This window comes from Siphateles boraxobius, unplaced genomic scaffold (assembly GCF_051911475.1).
Source record: "Siphateles boraxobius isolate OS27281-9 unplaced genomic scaffold, OSU_SipBor_1 68, whole genome shotgun sequence".
NCBI classification, from domain to species: domain Eukaryota; kingdom Metazoa; phylum Chordata; class Actinopteri; order Cypriniformes; family Leuciscidae; genus Siphateles; species Siphateles boraxobius.
The window spans coordinates 13,788,989-13,811,548 of record NW_027509195.1 but is presented as its reverse complement, the minus strand read 5'-3'; the positions used below and the strand labels follow the sequence as shown (position 1 = coordinate 13,811,548).

At 38.3% G+C, this 22,560-nt stretch overlaps 1 protein-coding gene across 1 annotated transcript; it reads left to right on the top strand.

The window, feature by feature from the left end:
* The first annotated feature begins 3,720 nt into the window (after positions 1–3,720).
* rspo3 (R-spondin 3) lies at positions 3,721–22,312 on the top strand. The gene is made up of 6 exons (XM_077214996.1): positions 3,721–4,461; positions 12,857–13,051; positions 13,214–13,357; positions 14,601–14,744; positions 14,841–15,020; positions 21,414–22,312. The coding sequence occupies exons 1-6, from the start codon at positions 4,368–4,370 to the stop codon at positions 21,608–21,610; spliced, it is 954 nt and encodes a 317-aa protein (XP_077071111.1). The 5' UTR covers positions 3,721–4,367; the 3' UTR covers positions 21,611–22,312.
* The last annotated feature ends 248 nt before the right edge of the window (positions 22,313–22,560 follow it).

Genomic DNA, 22,560 nt, shown 5'->3' with positions numbered 1-22,560 from the left:
CTCAAGTCTGCGTATGTTGTAGGCTTTGCTCAGTGTGTTGTCTCAGATTAGATTGATTTCGAAGAGCTTTCACACTTTTATTAGGTACATGTGTTTCATGTGGCAGCGGTCAGGCCTAAAGAAGCAGTGCAACACACACCATTCTATGAGCAGGACTCTTTGTTTATTTAGATTTTAGGCAGTTCTGGCCTAGTTAAAATGTCTGAAAGCCAAGGTTGTGGAAAATTCAGGCTCCTTTTCAATTCATAAGTGTAAAATGTAATTGTCCACACTTCTAAGGAAGGAACCTGAATTGGAATTGGAATGACAGTATAGATCAAAATATATTTTTTTAAAAAATCTAAAATTGAAATATTAGAAAACAAAATGTAGTATTGGTATTAAAGGGTATTACATTATATATATATATATATATATATATATATATATATATATATATATATATATATATATATATATATATTTGTGTGTGTGTGCGTGTCATAAACTTCATAAACTTCCTTTGAGGTGTGGCCAATTCAATTTCACTCTGAACTGAAAAGTATATATATATATATATGAAGGCCTATTTTAAAATTTTAAAACAATATTGAATTCATTAAACATTAAATTATTCTATATATTAATTCATTTTTAATTGAAAAGTATATATTCAATTAAAGGGTTAGTTCACCCAAAAATGAAAATCAAGTCATTAATTACTCACCCCCATGCTGTACCAACCCCGTAAGACCTTCGTTCATCTTCGGAACACAAATGAAGATATTTTTGATTAAATCTGAGAGGTGGATCACTGCTACATAGGCTGCCAGAGGGAATGAAACTTGACGGCCCAGAAAGTCATTAAAGAACATGTTTAAATATTCCATGTGCCTACAGTGGCTCAACTATAAGTTTATCAAGCGACGAGACTACTTTTTTCCCGAAAAAAACCCCATAAATAACGACTTTATTCGACTATTCCTTTTCTTCCTTGTGGGCCTGAGACGAGAGTTCAAGAGATTTCCACGACGCATGCGCGAGAACTGAGAAGAGGACGTTCTTCTTCTAATACTTCTTGTTCAGTTCTCGCGCATGCGTCGTGGAAATCTCTTGAACTCTCGTCTCAGGCCCACAAGGAAGAAAAGGAGTAGTCGAATAAAGTCGTTATTTATGTTTTTTTTTCGGAAAAAAAGTATTCTCGTCGCTTGATAAACTTATAGTTGAGCCACTGTAGGCACATGGAATATTTAAACATATTCTTTAATGACTTTCTGGGCCGTCAAGTTTCATTCCCTCTGGCAGCCTATGTAGCAGTGATCCACCTCTCAGATTTAATCAAAAATATCTTCATTTGTGTTTCGAAGATGAACGAAGGTCTTACGGGGTTGGTACAGCATGGGGGTGAGTAATTAATGACTTAATTTTCATTTTTGGGTGAACTAACCCTTTAAGACAGACAGACAGACAGATAGACAGATAGATAGATAGATAGATAGATAGATAGATAGATAGATAGATAGATAGATAGATAGATAGATAGATAGATAGATAGATAGATAGATAGATAGATAGATAGATAGATAGATAGATAGATAGATAGATAGATAGATAGACAGACAGATAGATAGATCATATTAAATTATATAGGCCTATATTAAATTATCAAAATATTGAATTCATTGAATTATTAAACATATTGATTTGTAATTTTATTTAATGTAATCTATCTATCTATCTTGGTCTTTGCTTTTTTTTTTAAATGTTAATTTCCTATTTATTTCCATTCCAGTTCTTTACATTCAAATTCAAATGGCAATTCTGCATCCTTATTGTTACTTCAATTGAAATCAAATTCAGAACTGTTCTGAAATACGCACAACTCTGTTGTTTGGAACTTCTGTCAGAAGACCTTAATTCTGCTGAGGATTTCTGGGAGCAGGTGAAAGTGAGTTTGCAGACCACATCACACGTGCACACCTGAGTTTGTACGTCGCTTCCCTGTGTTTATGTTTTGCTAATGCAGCTGACAGACCCAAACCCTTGTTTATCTGCCCTTAGAACATGGCAGAATCTTCATCCTCTCCTGTCTCCTTCCTGCTGCAGTACCACTAACTTGTGCACTGCTGTTTAAATCCTCTCGACTCCAAATAAGAGTATGATGCAACTGCCTATAGGTCATCTCTGCACAATAGCACATCACACCATTCCCTGCACTGGGATCTCTCATCTGTGAGGTTTATGGGTGGAGAATGTGATGGGATCAGGATGGACGAGAGTGCATGGAGCCATGTGGTCCACTCTGTAAAGCCTCTTGGAGCAACAAGCTCCTGTAATAAAAATATCCTGTGTCTGGTCTTCTTAAATACTCCAGTGTCAGGATTAGACAGTTAGCAGCCATGCAGCCATTTCGACTGACTACTTCCATGTGTGATATTGCAGGCCTCACACATTTTCAGTTACCTTTGCTCCTTGTCGGCGTGGTGCACCTGCCCGGCTTCATTTCAGGCTGCTGACGGCTTCTCTCATCGGCCGTCACATAGAGTGACCAAATGACCTCACCTCCTCTTCCCCGCTCCCCGTTAGAGCTTGTCGCTGGGACTAATTTATCAAAGGAGTAGGGGGCACAAAGAGGGGCTTTATTCTGTCCCCCCTTCCCATATGAAGATCAACTCTCTTGGAATGTTCACCCCCCACATCGACAACTACAGACTAAACCATGTTTTAAACCTTACAGGTGAATTTACCAAAGACTATTAATAAATAATCAAGAACAAAAAACGGCAGTTAAATCCCTCTAATCTGAAAAGCCACCACCCTCTTCAGTGGTACTGGGCACGAACAACTGCACTTTACTAGAAGGAGTCCTCCAGAAGTTAGGCCTATGGCATTATCCCCCTCTGCACTGCACCCATTGTGATTGATGGAGCAGCCACAACAGAGGAAACATTGGTCCACCTCATATTCTTATAAACATCAACATGCTGGTTAAGAAAAGCAGGCCTCCCCGTCCCACTGCCAGACGTGTAAATAAGATTCCCTGTGGGAGAAGAGGGAACCAATGCGCTGTGCAGCGCTCTCACGTAGCCTATACACCAGTAATCACCACCATTGTTTATGCTCCACGGCGCGCACACAAAAATGCAAGAATTTGTCTTTATGTGGCCATTGCATGCATAACAACTGAAAATGCATCTCAGAGTCAGACGTGCTAAAACAAAAGACAGTTACAGTATTTGCCTGTAGCAGTCTGTGCTCAGCAATGTGGCTCTTATAGCACTGACCCCCTCTAGAGGATCACAATGGAAATTCCTCTATTATCGCAACCATATGTATGACCAGTTAATATTACTAAGATTCTTTTAAATTTGGAATCGATACCTGAAAAATATGAAACCTGAGAAAATGATATACTATAATTTATTATAATACAAGTTTTAAAAAAGGGTTAACTTACTTAATAAATAAAAAGGTAACAGCAATGAATATGTTATTGATTAATTTATTGGTTAATGTCTTGGATAAATGTGTTATCTGTTGTCTGTCTGTCTGTATGTCTGTCTATCTATCTATCTATTGTCTGTCTGTCTGTCTGTCTGTCCGCGTCTGCTCTTTCCATTCAAGTTCTTGAGTTTTGGAAAAAGTGATATAGTGAAAAAAGCGACTGTTGTTGGTAGCCCGTGGGGTGTCTGACGTGGGGGGCTCGCCCTCTAAATAAACTTTGGAGTTCAGAGGGGGAAAAGAGACTGCAGAGAGCTGAAGTCATCAGTTACCAGACGAGCATACGAGCTGGGAGCAGGCGAGAGAAAGGGAGAGATAGTGAATTGCTCAACCGTGAAACTGTGAGCTATAGAGATTGAACAGAGAAGAGGGAAGTTTCGGCGACTATTTACCAATCAAGCGCCAAAGTTTTACTGAAAGTTCCTCGAGGTGCTGTGATGAGGATGACGCGAGGACCTCCTACATGCCAGGCTCAATAAATAAAGTAACCTTCACACCTGGACGTGTCGTGCTGGATCACAGAGGGGAATACACACTGTCATTAAGGAAGACAATCCAAATTGATCACCATGCCAGTTTAATTTGATTACCTTCTCCCTATTTTGCGTACAGTGCGCTGGATGGAGAACTAACACTTTCATTGTTTCCATGGAATGAGTGGCTCTCTCTTTGGATATCTCACAGTGGCACATATGTGGATTGCCTCCAATATGTTACTGCCGAATCGGCCCAGGTGCATTTGGGCCATTGAAAATTCTGGTTCTCTTGCGAGTGAGCAGAGCTGGGGCTTCTGCCCGATTTAGGAATAACATATTGAGTTTTGCACAGATCAGAGTGCACAAAGGGACATTGAAATTGACAAGACAAGCATCATTCCCCTGATTACTATGCAATTACAACTGATCTCCATTGTTTTGATCTTGCATTGTATGGAATACACAAACTGTCAGAATCAAGGCTCCAGACACCGGCTACACAAACGTAAGTTCTGCGCGCTGCTGATCTGATGCTCTGCGCACACCTGCACCGTGACTTGTAGGCTACTGGCTGTTTGTGTGAATCGCTTTTTTAATCACTATGTTTTAAAACGTTTTCTCATTTTAAGAGACTTAAAAAGTAAAATTATTGTTTATAAGTTTTTTTTAAGTCGCTTATGGAAGAATGTTGATCATAATCCGGTGATAGGAAACTGATTAAGGCTAAAGGTTTACATGAAAATGGAACATTTTATTTATTTTATGTCTTTGTAAGGAAGACGCGCCATTGCATTAAATAAGTAAATACAATTATGTAGGCTAAAACTCAATCTCTAAAAAGAAAACCATCGGACTCACATCTCTTCTGTGGTTCGGTAGCCTATATGACAATATAGGCAGCTGACAACTAAAGCAGTTAAATATTTCTTACCAGCTAGAAGAACTGTATCGAAGTAGGTATGTTATTTTTGTTCTTATGACCTATATTACTGTTTTCTTCGTTCATATTTGTGACAAACAGCCTGGGTTGCCAAATGCGCTGTTTCCCGCAGAAATAGGCTAGCCTAGTCTACTTTTAAATTATGGCAGCGGGATGATTTTCTTTCTGTGGTGTGAGGGTTAAATAGACAGAGTTTTTATGTTTTAAATGAATTAATTGTTTCTTATTTTTTTAGATAGGCAGACCATCATTGGTTAAGAAACAAAACAGTGAATGTAGCCTACTAGTGAAATTGAAATTCTAATGACTGTTTTAGAGTTAAGATAGGCCAACACAAAGTTAAACGATGGTATAGCCTACATTACCCAGGGTAGATGCTATATTTTATGCTTTTTACTATGTTCAATAGTTATTTTTATGTCATGGGGGTATTTTTTCAGCATTGCACCATCGAACAGTCTGTAGTCTACCCCTCACAGCCGTTTTCATGTGACATTCAATATGTCTCTACTCTGAGTAAGGTCCATAGCCTATATGAAGTAATAGCAGTAACATTTTAAACCAAGTACAAGTAGCTTACATTACAAGTAACCTTACATGGTAGCCTACAAGTAGGCCTATAGCCTGCATTGTCCACGCAATCCTCTGCCCAGTTAAAATTGTATTGCAAACTTCGAAAATAGTAAAGACAAATCAAGGTAGCCTACTTTTCAGTGATTAACAACTTAATATTGTTGTACAATTTGAAAATGCATTACATTGATTATAAAATGCGTGGAATACTTTGTTTTTTTAAATGGGTTTGGTCTTAATGGTGATTAGGCTGGTTTTGGGATAGCCTAGTTTGTTACAAAGAACTGGCAACCCTGCAAACAGCGTGTTGCTTGAGATGAGCCCGTGAAACTGCGCCTGTCACTAAAGAGTGATTGTGTTCCTCATGGTTTCGTTTTGATGGATTAATTTGAGGGATGTATTACATAGGTTTCGGTTTCGCCACAGTGAGTTTTGCAGAAAAAAAAACAGCTACTAAACCTTCTATTTGCCAAATGTTGCGCTGAGGTAGGTTATAGCCTAAACGTCGAGCTAGAATACGCGCAAGTCACGACAGATGTTTTCTTTTAAGTAGACACTGTGTGGGTTTTATTCGGACACGTAACTCGGACAGACCGCTGGTTTTGTAATGTGTTTTAAATCATGTATTAGGCTATGTTGCAGCTCTTACGTTACCTTTCATTGACGAGTTTTAGGCCTAGGCCTATACTTGTGTTTTGCTTTACCCTCTTGATCGTTCTGTCATTTTCACGAATTTGTTCATCATTATTACACTTTCGGTGTGCACTGTTCGTCTATCTGGCTATCTATGGCCAGTCAAGTTTCTTGTTAGGATCGCTCTCTAGCGGCCACTGCACTAACGTTACGCTGAAAACCCTTGGTCCCTCGTGCGCTTGATCCGTTTCACGCATTTATTGCTGCTCACGGATACGCAGACACCTTGGTAAGTTCAGTATTGACAGAAGCACAGTTTCCCATTTTCTTCCAGTTTGCAACAATTTTGAATACATCCTTGAAAAACAAATGTTTGAGTTGTTGGTTACACGTTTTTTTGGAACGAAACCTCACTTACGCCTGCGCAAGGCCATTGGGACATCTTTATAGTTGAGCACATAAAATACCTGCTGGTACATGTTTTATAATTTATTGCACACATTTTAATAGCTTTAGTTGAGGGTAACATAAGGAATTCCCCATTTCCTTCAAAAGGCCATTTTAATCAGAAGCATCAAGTCAAGGTTGTAACTAAATAGCTAGGCCTACAAATGATTGTGGGGGACCAAATGTAATTTGGAGGTCATGTCCCCCTCACTGTCTGGTGGTTATGGCCCTGGATGAAGTATTTATATGAATATTTTTGTTTTACATAGGAGAAAGACACACAAGTTTGGGAAATAAGCAATGCATGCATGACAGGCTCCAGAACTGTGGAACTGAGTATGATTTTTATTTAATACGCAAAGCAATATACAATATGATTTAAAAGGCTAGATTAGTATGAATGTAGGCCTATACACATATGTTCCAAATTAGTTGTGACAAAGCCAATTAGAGCAATAGAAAAGCTTTTGGTATCAGGGAGCCACAAAAACGTCATTGTGTGGCACTCACTAGGTTATTCCAAGTCTGATAGAACAAAATGATATTGTGGAATTCAAAATTCAAAACCCTTAACCATATTTTCTGTTTAAAACTGAGATGGTGCCAGATTTGTGGACTGTGGCCAGGACATTGTCTTCAGCATACTAAGTATGTGCTCTCATGTGGCATTATGAGAAAAATATGCACCTAATCTGACTTTTACAGCTAGTTGAGCACACCGCTGTCATTTTGAATTTAAAGAGAAAACAATTTTGGGTAATCCTTAAAGAACAGAATTGTTTTGCTCATTTCAGCATATTTTTGATCAACTCATAGATGAGTCAAAATCTGATAATATTTGAACAACAGTTTTAAAAAGTGATTTTTCACTATTTACTACAGTATCTGAATTTTCATGGGTTTAAATAAAATTGTTTTTGTTATAAGAGACGATAGAACAACTTTTTGCATCAAAACCATTCCTTCCCTGGTAAAAAATAACTTGGGTTTACAAAAGTCAACTAATTTGCGACAGCTGCATGTTTCTGGGTAACATGAAATATTTAAACCACGAAATAAACTTAATTCCGTAAAATAAGTATAATGAACGATGCAAAAAGCATTTTGAACGTCTACAGCACGTTTTATATTTACCCACAAATCAAACATATTTCACCTTATGCACGTTATCACGTCTGTCAAAAACTTAGGCTGGATGTCGGTTTTAATATTAGAACTAAAATTGACATATGGGATTGACATCAATCACTTCACTGGATACTTGCCGGCTAAAAAATAAAAAAATTATTACCGATCCATCTGCTTTCAAATCCACATTATTTGAATATCATGACATCAATATCTGTCAAAAATTACGTGATATCATCGCTTTCCGAGAAGACGGAGAATATGGCGGCCTGAGTGGCTTCAACATGCTGTCCGTCAGAAATGATAACGTACATAATACACAACGCGCGTGGGTATAAATTTGTTCTTCACTCGCTTAAATTAAATCGGAATGATCAGGGAACTGAGTGAAATACTTCACACTGCATGTTAAAGAGAATAAACCCCAATCCGATTGAAATACTTCGCCAGGTTAGTAAACATCTTCCAACATGTGTTTGTTGGATGATTTTCTTGGTTTGAATATATATATAAAAAAAATATATATATATATATATATATATATATATATATATATATATATTCTTGACTGATCTTTTTTTCATAATTTTGGCAATATATGAACTGTTAAATGAGTGAGCCTAAGATGAGTCCCTCCCTGTAGACGTCCAGTTTGACTCCCATATGCTGTAATATAGGCCTATTATAAACTTGACAGATGATTTTTATAAAATGTAGCCTAAGTTGATCACTATCTTCTCAGTTGTTTCAAAGATTAAGGAAATTATAAAAGTTTGTTAAAATATTGTTTAATTTTCCAATAAACGATTATACATTTTTATATGATTTGTTACATTTAATTAGCTACCCCTTAGGAGATTTTAACTCATATCAAAATATTCCAAAGTGAAGTTATTTATAGATACAGGTGTGGGTGATTCAGATCAGATCTGAAAAGATGCATCTTTTTATGTATGGTCAAATCTTTGCTGTTTAACACTTTGACAGTGAAGTGTGTCAAACATGATGACTGCTGTCCTCTTGATCTTGAATGCACCAGCCATCATCAGAGGCTGCTAATTACGAGACTTTGAAATGCCTGTGATGGACAGAAACCTGGGTGAATGACCATGACTAATTTATCAGTTCACAGCGAGTGACCAAACGGTCGCCTGACCTCAAACACTTCCTGTGTTCTGTGTGTGCGTTTCTGTGTCTCCGTGTTGACAAGTAGATGCCACAAGGCTTTGATTTGCATGTAAAATGGACACCTTTTTAATGCCAAAGTATTTGTAACATCTTATACTTATAACATCAGAATGTCTTTCTTGTATAGGCTATGACTGCTTTGCAAGAGTGTGTGTGTGTGTTTTTTTTTTTATGTGAGTGTATTGTATGTGTATGTAATGTATGTGGTAGCCTACATGAATACACTTTTGTCTAATAAGTGTACTAGGTCACAGAGGGCATAAAAGGTGAGGTCACCATTTAAGTCCCACACAGCTTTGTCAATGACAGTGTGTGGTAACTAATTTTCTTGTGGAAAAAAAGTCATGGCTGTGTTTTTTAGAAAAATATCTCTGCTTGTGTGTGGCCTCCCCATGTTGTAAATATCCCAGGAAATTAATTGTGTCGGTTTGCATCACCGACTAACACCACAAGTCTTTGGGCAATAAGCAAATGCTTTTGTTTAATGCCGATGTCTTACATTTTGTTATTTAATTAGGTTTTAAATCTGCAGCTTTACCGATAGATTCTGGGAATCCTTGCTTTTGTGGTCGTTGAGTTTGAACCGTGGCGAAGCGATTTCGAACGTTCGGATTTCAGGAGTGCTCGTGTGGTTGTTATGCAAGCCGACCCAGGGGCTGTGGCAGTGCAAGGGCAGGCAGAATTCCTCTGTGTAAATGGTTCTGTGAATTAGAGAGCTTTGGCAGGAACACATTTGGGCAAATGGACAGCAGTTGTAAAGATTGCTTGGATATGTCAAACAGAATATCCTTGATCTATGGCAATCTGGCGGCCAAGAAAAACTGAACTCTGAAAATCAGGGGAGGGAGACAGAAAAAAAACGATGCCCATCTATCTATCTATCTATCTATCTATCTATCTATCTATCTATCTATCTATCTATCTATCTATCTATCTATCTATCTATCTATCTATGTATCTATCTATCTATCTATCATCTTTCTGTCCATCCATCCATCCATCCATCCATCATCTATCCATCCATCATCCATTAACATTTAATGTTAAAAATAGATTTCTATTTCAAATAAATGCTGTTATTTTGAACGAAAAGGGTATCAGTTTCCACAAAAAAATTTAACCAGTGGAACTGTTTTCAACATTGGTAATAAGAAGAATATTACTTGTGCAGCAAATCAGCAAATTAGAATGATTTGTGAAGGATCATGTGACACTGAAGTCTGGAGTAATGATGCTGAAAATTCAGCTTTGCCAACACAGGAATAAAGTATATTTTTAGTTAGAAAACAGTTATTTTAAATTGTAATAATTTTTCATAATATTAGCCTACTGAATTTAAAGTTTTTTTGTTTTTTTTTATTAACAAGTCACAATGAGTCTGCAACACAGACTCATTGTGAGTCTGTTTGTCACAGTGATGTTAGGGTCCTTCTCCTCTACTTTAACTACTGCCTTATTGTTTAGATTTACTGATGCTTGTAGAAATCCTCACTATGTAACATTCTTTCAAGCCATATCATTTCAAATTACATAAGTGAAACTAGAAGCAGAAGCAATTTTTTTGCTTCTCTTAAGTTGAGCTAGACCAATCTTCGCTTTGCCCCTAACTCACCCTCATCCAGATGCGGAGACAGGGTCAGTCCCTTCTAAAATGCAGAGCCTTTAACCATCTGAGACTGACCTTTGAGAGACACCTGGAACCGATTAACTTTAATCAGAGATGCTCTCTGAAGCATCTTCCATTTTTTTACCTTGCCGAATTCAACGAGGTACTGCACTGTACTTTACAGTATATGATGCGATTAGATCAGTGAACGTCTGTTCTTCTCACAGTAACTGTGAACTCAATCACTTCTGACTTCTTCAGTTCCCGAGCCAAAACAATGAGGCCATAGTGCATAAACATTATTCACAATCCCTTGAGCAAAAAGCTGAAGAAAATGTTCTCTTAATCCCCTTGAACACAGCCAGGAGGACTATTTCTCAGAAATACCATCTCTTTTTGTTTCAGAGTTGTTCTGTCCAGAAGGTTGTCAGGTCAGCGATCAGCTCTGTAATTTAAGAGTAGATCTTATCCCAAGGGATTTGTGAGTGAGAGTGTTTTTTAAATATGTCATTAGGACATTGAGAAACCTCTTTGTCATGCATTTGTGGGCCGCTTCAGCACGTATTCACAGCTGGAGGTCTCCTGTGGAGACGAGTCGATTCTGTCTGGGTTTTTGTCACAGTGTGGCCGTTCTGTTTGCGCGCTTATGAACACAAAGGCTACTGTGCTGCCATTTGCGTGCAAACCCCGGTATGCAACGTGTCTCTGTTGATTAGTTTCTCTGCCAGGAGAATCCACAGATGACTGTGCTTCCTGTCGTGTTTATTATTACACTACATTATGGTCACTGTTGTAGCTTTAATTGATGGCTCTGTTCTTTCCTCAGAGAACCTGGAACCATTTAGTTGTACCCACCATTCCTGTTTGCTCTTATAAATGTTGAGAATGTCCAAGTAAATGCCAAGTATGTTTTGTTGTAACTAGGTGCTGACAGGAAAAAAAGAAAAAAATTGGATTCCTACATATTATTTTATTCTTTTTTTAAATGTGAAACTGTTTACTAAAGTGTCATTTTTTTCCATGTAAATTTTACACTTTTTTAGAGGAAGTGGACAGAAGGGGGGTCGGGTTGCATTATAAATGTCTTTTCTGTCACGTTTGATCAATTTAATGCATCATTGTTAAATAAAAGTATTATTTTCTTTAAAAAAAAAGACATATTGACCACATCACTAACTTTTAAACAATATACCTTGGCATCAGGGCTTGAAATTAACACCAAAGGCGGATGGATTTCAGCAGTGGCGTGCAACACAGTCCACTTGGGCAGGTATATTGCACATATTGTGCATAATTTTACTCGTTCGTGCAGATTATGTGCTCACACCCAAAATGCGCGCACTTAAAGCTGCCTCTCAGTACAAAATTGAGTTCTTTTTTGCTGCAAGTACTCACGTAAACAGTCAGTTATGTTTTAAGTGAACGTAAACAGTTGAGAAAGAAAACACGTGTAACAGTATAATGGATCAGTGCATTCGGTCTTAAAGTGACAGCAGCCTAATCTAACTGCTGCCAAATTATGAGATATATCTGGCAGTTTTTCCCCATGGTTTCAATGTCAGTGACAATACTGAGTGGCCAATAACGTTTGTAAACCACTAGCCACAGTGGCTGGTGAGCAAAAAAGTGTCAAGCCTTGCATGGCATTAAATGTGAATTGATGTAACACTCTACTAAGAGCTTAAAAAAATTGCTTCCAAAGATACGATACCATTAGTCTTGCAAACTATGGAACTAATACAGTGATTATTTAGTCCTCAAAAGTGTCTATTGAATCAGTGACTTTACTTACTGGCAGATGGATACAAAAAATCCTGTATACCCTTTACCCTTGATAAGATGCGTAAAAGCAGCCAATCAGGTTAGAAATAGCCAGAATGAGAAACCAGAGAGTAGTGAGACTATTAACACACATGAAAGCTGTTGGTGGTTCAACAAAGTTTGACTTTATGGAAATGAGCAGTGATGATGCAGCAACTACTGCTTGATAAGAGAAAACTTTAAAACAGACAAACAAAATTACATTACATACAGTAACAGAAGAAACATGTTGCATTTGATCTAAATATGCTAGATTTTAGAATAATATCGTTTGCCTTTTTTTTGCATCTGCCCACATCCAGATTTTTGCTCTATTTTGCGACAACAAGCTGACTGCACATTATCCCTCACAAAATATTTAAGTAATATTGTAGCAAAAAAAAATAAAAAATCCAAACACTTGCAAATGAAAAAAAGGCCTAGACAGACACCATTAGTTCCACACTCCTGAAAATACATTATTGATGTATATCCATTACACTTCTCAGATCTTTTCATTTTCATACATCATTTTGAGCACACATGTTATTTGATCCTAATGTAAAAAAGATTTTTCTACCACAGAGGGTTCAGGGGTGAGCACCCAGGGATGCCAGGGAGGCTGTCAGACCTGCTCCGTTTACAATGGCTGTCTGACGTGCAAACCCAAGCTTTTTATTCACCTGGAGAGGGACGGGATGAGGCAGATCGGAGTGTGCCTGGCCTCCTGCCCAAATGGTTTCTACGGCACCCGTTCCCCCGACAGGAACGACTGCATAAGTAAGACGCATGTTTCACCTCAGCTTCTCCTTTAAATATTTACTCTACAAGCGGCTTTGTCTTAGTTACGGTATAATGAAACTATAGGTTTTGATATGCATGCTACAGCATTCTCCTCTCAGTTCAGGCAATGTGGTAATGAGTGCATAACCTGTCTTCCAGAGTGTGGGTCAGAGTGCGACTCGTGCTTTAACAGGAACTTCTGCCTGCGCTGCAGAGCGGGATCATACTTGCACAAGGGCAAGTGCATGGAGAGCTGTCCAGATGGGCTGGTGCCCAGTGATACCAAGAAAGAGTGTGTCCCTGGTGAGTGCTCGATTTAGTGCCACAGATATAATAGACTAGTTTATTTTCTTCCTTTTTCTGTGGCCACCAGTGTTGTGTAAGCTATTTTGAAACTGTTGCTTTGCAAGCTACAAGCTAATCATAATTTGATGTAGTAAAACTACACTACACTACAAGCTACATATCACTGTTGGGTGAAAACCTCTATATATCTCAAAAAACGCTACTTTCAGGAAATTGAAAAAATAATTAAACAAAACGTTGTCAAAGTTGATATTGTGGCTTTATATATGGTCAGAGACTTGCATGTGCCATTATATTGTTAACATTTTACCAAAATCAAGCTCAAATGGAGTTACAATGTTTTTGACCAGCAAATTTCTGAGAATTTCAGACGTGTTTTGTCCGTAATTAGAACTGCTGCATCTGAGGCAGTAAGTGCATTGCATTATGTTTTCATCATAACCTTAGAGGTTCCTAAGTTTACTGTAGCTATGTGGGTGCTCACTTTTTCTGTTATTTTAGCCAAAATCTCACATTATTAAAGTCAAAGTGCTACGCAGTGACTATTCAATGATTCAACAAATTCTATAATAAGACTCTCTTTTCTGCTCGTTAAATTCATAAAACATAAAGAAAATGCTGTACTTATTCAAACAACCAGTTCTTTACTTACCCTTGCATTGCAAACAAGCAGACCCGGTCCAAAATGTGTAAGACACTTAATTCATGGTAGAGGCGGGGTGGAGTTATGAGGTTTGAGTGACAGTTTGAGGATCCAATGGAGTTACGTGGTTTAATCACAAGCTCTTTTTAATACTTTTCATTGGTTAAATATTTGCAAAACCCACAGACAGACATAAAGGGTGAACAATAGTAATTATAGAAAAATTATGAAATATGGAGATACGAGGTTTTTGCCCGACAGTTTTAATATTAAAGAGAGGACCACCTGAATGAACCAATTCACTAGAATGAATTAGACTTTCCACTGCTACATATAAGACAGAGGGCCGTCGAAAAACAGCCATGTGGAGTTTACATTACTTGTAGTTTGTTAAAAACGACATGTCATGAAATAAAACTACTACATTGAAAAAAAAATTGGTGTAGAAACATTTTCTCTCAGAAATTTCGAGCAAATTTCACAAATAATTACAAAGAAAAAATTTGTCCAGCTGGTAATCTTACTACATTTAGTTGGTTTCTCCCCAATAATTCTAGTGAATTTAACTGTGTGTGTGTGTATATGATTGTTTTACAGCATGTCCTGTGGACTGTGACTCCTGTCAGAGCAGTGACACATGTACGAGGTGTGTGCCGGGACACTACCTCCTGCATGGGCAATGTCATCACATCTGCCCAGACAAGTTTGAGCCCAATGACTCAATGGAGTGCATCCCAACAGGTCAGTCTATGACATACTGTACATCTGCTGTCAAAACCCCTGCAGTGCTGTATGCGTGTGTTATGTGGCTTCACTGACTTGTTAACTGTGTTTTAGTCCACTGTGAAGTGGGCGAATGGAGCGAGTGGAGCCCCTGCTCCCGCTTGGGAAAAACCTGCGGCTTCAAATGGGGTGAAGAAACAAGAACCAGGAAGGTCCTACAGAATCCCTCTCCAATGGGGAGCCCGTGCCCACAGACTTCTGAAAAGAGGGAGTGCTTTGTCAGAAGAAGAAGATGTAAGTGGCCAATATAATTGTTGATAAATAGGCCCAATCGTCCCTGAAAATTGTAAGTCTGATCACTTAGAAAAGTAAAAAGCTGCATTCTTTGATGTATCATTCATGTTTGTAGAACAGTGTGGGATGAGGTTTACACCGAGCTGTAATATTAAGAACAAACCCTTAACCCTATGTATAAGAAGTAATAATAGCGATGCTTGACTTAGCGAATGGAATTGCTAGTAGGCTGTTATCCATTTTCCACATCTACAAAAAACATTGACTCTGCTCATTTTATTATCTTATAAATGCTTGTTTTGTATCGTCTGGATTATAATTACAAATTTAAGAGCCAGAAATATTCCCCAACCGATGCAAAACAAATACATGGAGCAGATTCAAAGATCTGTGCAGTTGTAAGCTTAACCATATTTGGCCAGTTATGTTTTGAATGTTTATTTGTGTAATGGTATTTGTGGGACATTGCTGCTTTATGACAGACAGCAGGCCAACTCGATGCTCCATCGCTCTGCACCTCATAAACAGTCAGGGCCTCAGCGCAGAGAGAGGGAAGAGAGGAAAATAAAGGAGGTGGATAATTAAATGTGAACTTATAAATGTGAACTCCAAAGAACAATCATATAGCTTGATCACGCACAACAATGAAACAGAAAAACACAAAAAACACGTCACAATTAAAGGCCCGTTCATAGCTAGGATGATAACTATGATTATAACAATAAATATCAGTTCTAAAATGGTTCTAAATATAAAAGAATAGAGTCCACACCACAACTATAGAGGTAATGGCACAGAGAAACTACTGTATATCGTTGGAATCACTTTCAGAACGATTTTTTTTCTAGCTGATGAACAATAAAAACGACAGCCAATCAGAATCCACCTGCATTTAAAGCGCTAGACGACATAACTGCAGTGTTTGCTTAGAATAAAAATAAACGATATCGTCTGCTGCTGTGGACACTAACTTAGTTATTGTTATATATATATATATAGTATACAGTATATATGCAATTACCAAAAAAGTATTGATAAATTAATCTGGTTGTTTTTAGTATAATATATTTAGTCTAATTAACATAATAGTATAATTATAAACTAACAGAGTTGTTAAATTATCAGGTCACTTATGGCGTTCCTTTTTATGTAGGAACAGAGCTTCCATCTCATCTTAGAAGTGTGTTCTCTCTTTCATCACAACCTTTTGCTTGTGCACAGAATGACTTTTTGTTCCATGTTAAATCAAAGGAGTCAGTGCAGTGTTGATCTGCTGGGGGCCACAGCTGAGGGGTGCGTTTCAGGCTCGGTTATCGACCTCGCCCCCCCTTGTGATTACCCAGCTGCCCCAACTCCTAGAACATCAACTGCACGCTAATTATCTGCCGGGGTTCTGTCCTGTCCGTGTTTATGTTCCACATACACCAGCAGGGTCAGTAGTCCGACCCCCGCCAGCTCAAAGTAATCCCAAGCCGCCCTCTGACACTGATACATCCTCCTTGTCCGCCCCCCACTCCCGATACACACACACATGCAACTGCTTTACTTGTTGTTGCCCCAGCCAAATTCATTCTTCTCCCGTTACTTGTCATTTGTTTTTCTTTCGTGTTCTCCCTCTGACTAATCCTGACCTTTTTCTTACACAACTTGTCCAAACGCAACTCTGTGTCTGGCCCCGTCCTTTCCCTTTCAGACTTTCTAAAAACTCAACTCCTATTGTCAACATGTGCTCATTTAGGTTTTTAATATTGAGACTGACTGACAGATAGATAGATAGATAGATAGATAGATAGATAGATAGATAGATAGATAGATAGATAGATAGATAGATAGATAGATAGATAGATAGATAGATAGATAGATAGATAGGTGTGTGTGTGTGTGTGTGTGTGTGTGTGTGTGTGTGTGTGTGTGTGTGTGTGTGTGTGTGTGTGTGTGTGTGTGTGTGTGTGTGTGTGTGTGTGTGTGTGTGTGTGTGTATCTCAATCGTCCACTGAACTCTGTATGTAGCCCCGCACGCCTCTGCCCTCCACACTAGCACCAACCTCCCTAAGGGAGAGCAGCTATACTGGGCCTTCAAAGCCGGGCATTCCTCCTGTGGGACGAGCCAGAGCCCTTAATCCCCGCCTGGCTCCTGCCAAAACCCCCCGGACGACAGCACGCCTACCTCCACCCCACCCACCCCATCCCCAGGGTTCATTAATGAAAATGTGCCCCACTGCACCGACATCATATCCTATTTCAACCACCTCTATCTCCGTGCCCTTAACAGAAGCAGACTGGGATGATTTGGGTTGTCAGGGTTGATTTTAGAGCTTTTAACATTTACACTCTTCCATCTGTCCTGACACACTTTTCACCCTCTCATCTCCTTCCTACTTTAAAATCTCCTTCTTTTCTCCCTTAAATCACTCTTTCAAGAATAATGTATAATCAGAGCCAGATGACTCCTCATTTCACCTATGTTGAAACATCTAGATAGACACAACTATGAGACAAACTTGTTCCAAACCATTCCTAGCTTGCAACACATCCTAGATGGAGGATGGAATCCATTGATTCATCCAGAAATGATGAATAGACCCATTATCATGTGGCTATTTTCAGCTGTAGATAGAGCACCTGTAAACATATGTTTAGATTCAAATTTAAATGGAAGCCCTTTGACATCAAAGAGCGAAACAAAACTTTAAGAGCACACTTAATTTCTCATAATATTTCACTTGCACTTTATTCTACCTTTCAAAAGTTTGGGGTCAGTGAGCAGTAAGATTTTTTTTAAAGAAATTAATACTTTTATTCAGCTAGATATGTATTAAATTGATCAAAAGTGACAATATAATGTTTTTTAAGATCCAAATGATCCCAAAAAAAAATATCAAGTAGCACAACTGTTTAAAACAACTGTTTATAACATTGATAATAATAAGAAATGTTAGAGCTCTAAATCAGCATATTAGAATTAATTCTCAATGATCATGTGAAACTGAAGACTGGAGTAAATTTTACTTTTAAATCTTATTTTTATTTTTATTCTTATATTTCCCTTTTTTCATTTTAAATGCACTTGCTTTTCTATGGCAAAAACAGGGGCTTCTATAACTACAGGAGTATCCCAAAAGAAGAATTCACAAAATAATCTCTTTTCCTCAATTCTAACTCTCAATTGTTTCTCCTATAGCAATGAGAATAAATGGAACTTTCCTGTTTTTTCAGATGGGGCTCCTGAGAAAAAAACTCTATTTTCACATGGGTCTCCTATTTTCTGATTTGTCATGAATTCCTTCAAGACCAAATGATCTGAGCTATGCTACCCATTTTAATTTTATGACACTGTATGTTATACTGTATGACATAAATTGTCTCAAAATGTCTTATAAATTCGTCTCATTCGTAACACAACTCAATTAGGTCTCTTGCATGAGCTTTGAACGAGCAACCTCTGAACCATGACATTTTCATGTGGGATTGCATCTGCTACTGCGGTGGTGACCAGATGCTCAAGAACATGCTCCATCCATGAGGAAATCAATTGTATTCATATCGTCGCTTGACTGTTTACTGAAAAACTTGACAGCCTTCCATCTCCAAAAGAGTGGCAGTAAACATCTCCATAATAATTGCCACAGTGCTCTGGTCATGTTGCGCCTTGGTTTATGGGAAGGGCAGAGGATTAAGCCTAATCCACTGATCTCCAAATCGTCACGACAAAGACAACAGTGTCCGTGAAGGGTAACTTCCTGTGTTTAAAGAGACAGCGAGTGGGGAGGTGACGACAGCTAGTGAAATGTGTGTGCGCGTGTGTATGTTTTGATCGGTCAGACACCGTACATGAGTCAGCCCATTCAGAATGCACAGTACAATCACAACATCCTCGAGCCCACGAGAGGTCGAGGAGGGGGATTTCACTTCATCCTCCTGAACTACTTTCAGTCACAAAGAAGAGTCGCCAGTGGCCCCCTATCGCCCTGGCTAGACCCCAGGAATGTGTGGGTTGCAGTGGGCAGGGGCTCCGGAGAGAGTCCGGCTGATTAATAGAGCCTGCTTTGGGGGGGGTAGCAGAAGTAGGGGGAGGTGGCTGTCCACCTCAGCACTTTTCCCATCCTCATCTGTGCCCCACCGATAAGCCTCTGACAATAATGGAAATTGGCTAGCCGTGAGCGTTGAGCAACGGCGAGATAAAATAATATTAACAGAATTTGTATTTTAAGTCTTTCTATTTTTTATGTGCTAATCGGTTGTTAGCTTATTCTGCTGTCAAACATTCAGCTGGGCGGCTTCACCGTGGCTGCTCATCTTGACAGTTTTATTCCAAAGAGACATACTGTACGCTAATTGTAGGAATCATGTTCCTGGAAGAAACCGGACTGGTTGCTCAAGAGCACAATAGTGATAAAAGTCTCTGACTCTGCAATTGATGGTTCGCCGCCTACCTTTTTTCTTTTCCAGTGTCTAATAAATCGGAAATTGAAAATGCTTTCATAATTTACTCACCCTCATGTTGTTCCGAAACCATATGCTGTTATTGTTTGTTAAAGCTAAGGTAGGCAATTTCAGAGAGGCTAGCAATAGCAAGCTAGCTTTGAAATCAGAGGATCATGCGTAAACACAGCATAAGCTCGTTGTTTTGGTTCAGGAGAAACTGAACGGTGCTCTGTGACTGTCTACAACTCTGCATAGCCTCACGAAACACGCTGACGATGTGTGATGTCTGTGCGAGCAGCGTGCGCGGAGGTATGGAAATACATTTGTTGACAGGCAGGTAGGACATCCTATGATTGCATTCGGACCGAATGCAATGATTGGATGAACATTTCTTGGTCCTAAGACTTCCACAGAAGATATATATTTTTTTTTTTTATATTTAGACCACTTCTATTACTGATTAATATCAGAATGTGAAAAGAGTTTTAACCAGTATGACTAAAAAGTGTTTGTGAGAAACATTGCAGACTCTACCTTTAAAAAGAATCTGATATCTTTACTTCTCTGTACAACTATGTTCATAGTGACCAAATTGGTCCAAAAAGAGCCAAAACAGAAAAAGAAGCACCTTAAATTATATTCCATGCAACATTTGCACTGTATTCTTTTTGAAGGAATAAGTAGCTGTGTGAGAAACTGATTTTTGATCATTCATATTCCCATAAACACTCAACACTAGGATGTCATTTTCATTCTTAATAATATCTACCAATTTAGTATTTATTAATATTTAGAATTTTTATTTTAGTTTAAGCTTTAATTATTGTATTTTTATTTTAGTTTTAAAAAGTCAAATGAAATGGAAAAAGTTGTTGTACAAGACTGTCATCTGGTGGTAGACCAGACGCAACCAATCGCACAACCCACCAGATGGTTCTGCTGTTTCACAACTTTATAAATGGGTCTTCAACCTGGATTCCATCAAACTCTTAATAATCTATGAAAAATACTTTTATAGAAGTGATGATTGCTGAAGGGATGTCTCCCAACCAAAACAGCCCCAAATTAAGAACAATGGTCATCTTAGGTTGAATGAGTAATTCCATCTGGAGCAGGAGAGAGATGAGGGATGATGGGAAAATCACTAAAGCCTGATTAATAGAATGATAGAATGATTCAACATGCCTGTATGGGAAATAAATCAGCTCAGATGCCGGCCAAACTCTGACTGGTCATATTGTATGTGCTCTTTTTCTGGTTGCAATACTTTCTCTTATTCTAGATTAATGAGCAAAAACATTGCAAGTAATTTTCCTGTGAAGTGTAAACATTGTGGTGATTAAAAACATTGCGATTGTTACTTTTGAACACACCCCAAAATGTACGTTTAAACGTGTAACTTATTAATTTAATAGATTTTTAAGTAGAATTTCAATTTAATAGAACTGTTTTCCATTTTAATAGATTTTAAAATGTAATTTATTCCTGTGATGGCAAAGCTGAATTTTCAGCATTATTACTTTAGTATTCAGTGTCACATGATCTTTTAGAAATCATTCTAATATACTGATTTGGTGCTCAAGAAACATGTTAAAAACAGTTGTCATTTATGTGGAAACAATTTTTTCCCCAGGATTTTTTTTATGAATAGAATGTTTAAAATAACAGCATTTATTAAATAGAAATCTTTTGTAATGTTATAAATGTCTTATACTGTCAACTTTGATCAATTTGATGCATCCTTCCTGAATAAAAGTATTCATTTCTTTTAAAAAAGTATGACTGTCCCCAAACTTTTGAACTGTAGTGTACATCATATCATGTAGTTTTTTAGAAGAGGTGTACTATTACTTCTTTAAGTGATCGGATTTTCACCTGGCAGATGATAAAATGGGCAAAAAACACAGATTTATACTGTATTTTAATGTCCAAAAAAATAGCTCACACTTTCACCAATTGTCCTTGCAGGTAAGCCAGCGAAAGGCCAGCGGCGGGGAGAGAAGAAAAAACGCTTCAACCTGCAGGAGAAAGACAATGTCGAGGCCCGTCGAGAAAGGAAGAGAGAACGAGAGAAGGACACGATCGACCGAGAGGACTCGGAAAGCCGGAACAAAACAGAGCACCGTCGCAGGAGGGACCAGAGCAGGGACGCTGGAACAGTATAGAGAGATGCTGCTCCTCGCTGCTCCTCTGCTGCTGCTCTTCTTTCCCCTATCAGTCCGTGTCACCCCCTCACTCTCTTAACCCCTCGCCGAGGGGGTGTTGCTGCTACCTGTATAATTTAAACATATACTGTATATGCACATGAGAGAGGGGACGCTCATCATCCACACAGTTGCAGACTGTCAGGACGCCCCTCGAACTTCTCCTTCAGAGGGCACCGTTCAGCCCCGTGGGCCCGGTCTGGTGCTGGATTCAGGCTGAACTGTGTAGCGTGGGGCTGGGCATGTCCGATGATCCGTGGAATGTTTCTTTCTTTTTTAAAGGGGGTCCAGGTACAGCACTGTATCATGGTTTGAATGTAGGTTTTTGAAACATTAAAGTAGAGTTGTTGTATAAACGTCTGTATTTTTTTTTTTTTTTTTTTTTTTATGGGCTGAGTAAATTAAAAATGAGCATGCTTACTGCCACCGCGGACATTGCCTGCCGCCAGAGGCTGAGACTGCATGTTGATTGGAGTAAATAATGAACTGGCTTTCTTTACTGGATGAGCAACGACACTCTCGCTGCAACGTTTTAACTTCAGTTTTCTCCGAACAAAGTGTTGATTTGCCTGTCTGTATAAACAGGATCTGAGCTTTCCATTGAAGCCATCTGACCAGAAATCAAAAGCACCTGTATGTCAAATAAACAATACTGAGTTTGTATTCATTTGTAATTTATTCATTGTCTCAACAAGCATAAATATACATCAAACACAACAGTAGCTATAAATGTTTGGTGATGCATAACACCGTTTAAAGATGCAGTTATGTGATTTCTTCCTCATTTATTATATATCCACATTTAAATTTCTCTGTGAATATTAATACACAGTTCTGAAGTGTTTATAGTAATATATAAAATGATATATAATATACAATATTAATAAATAACAAAATGATGATTTATGTTT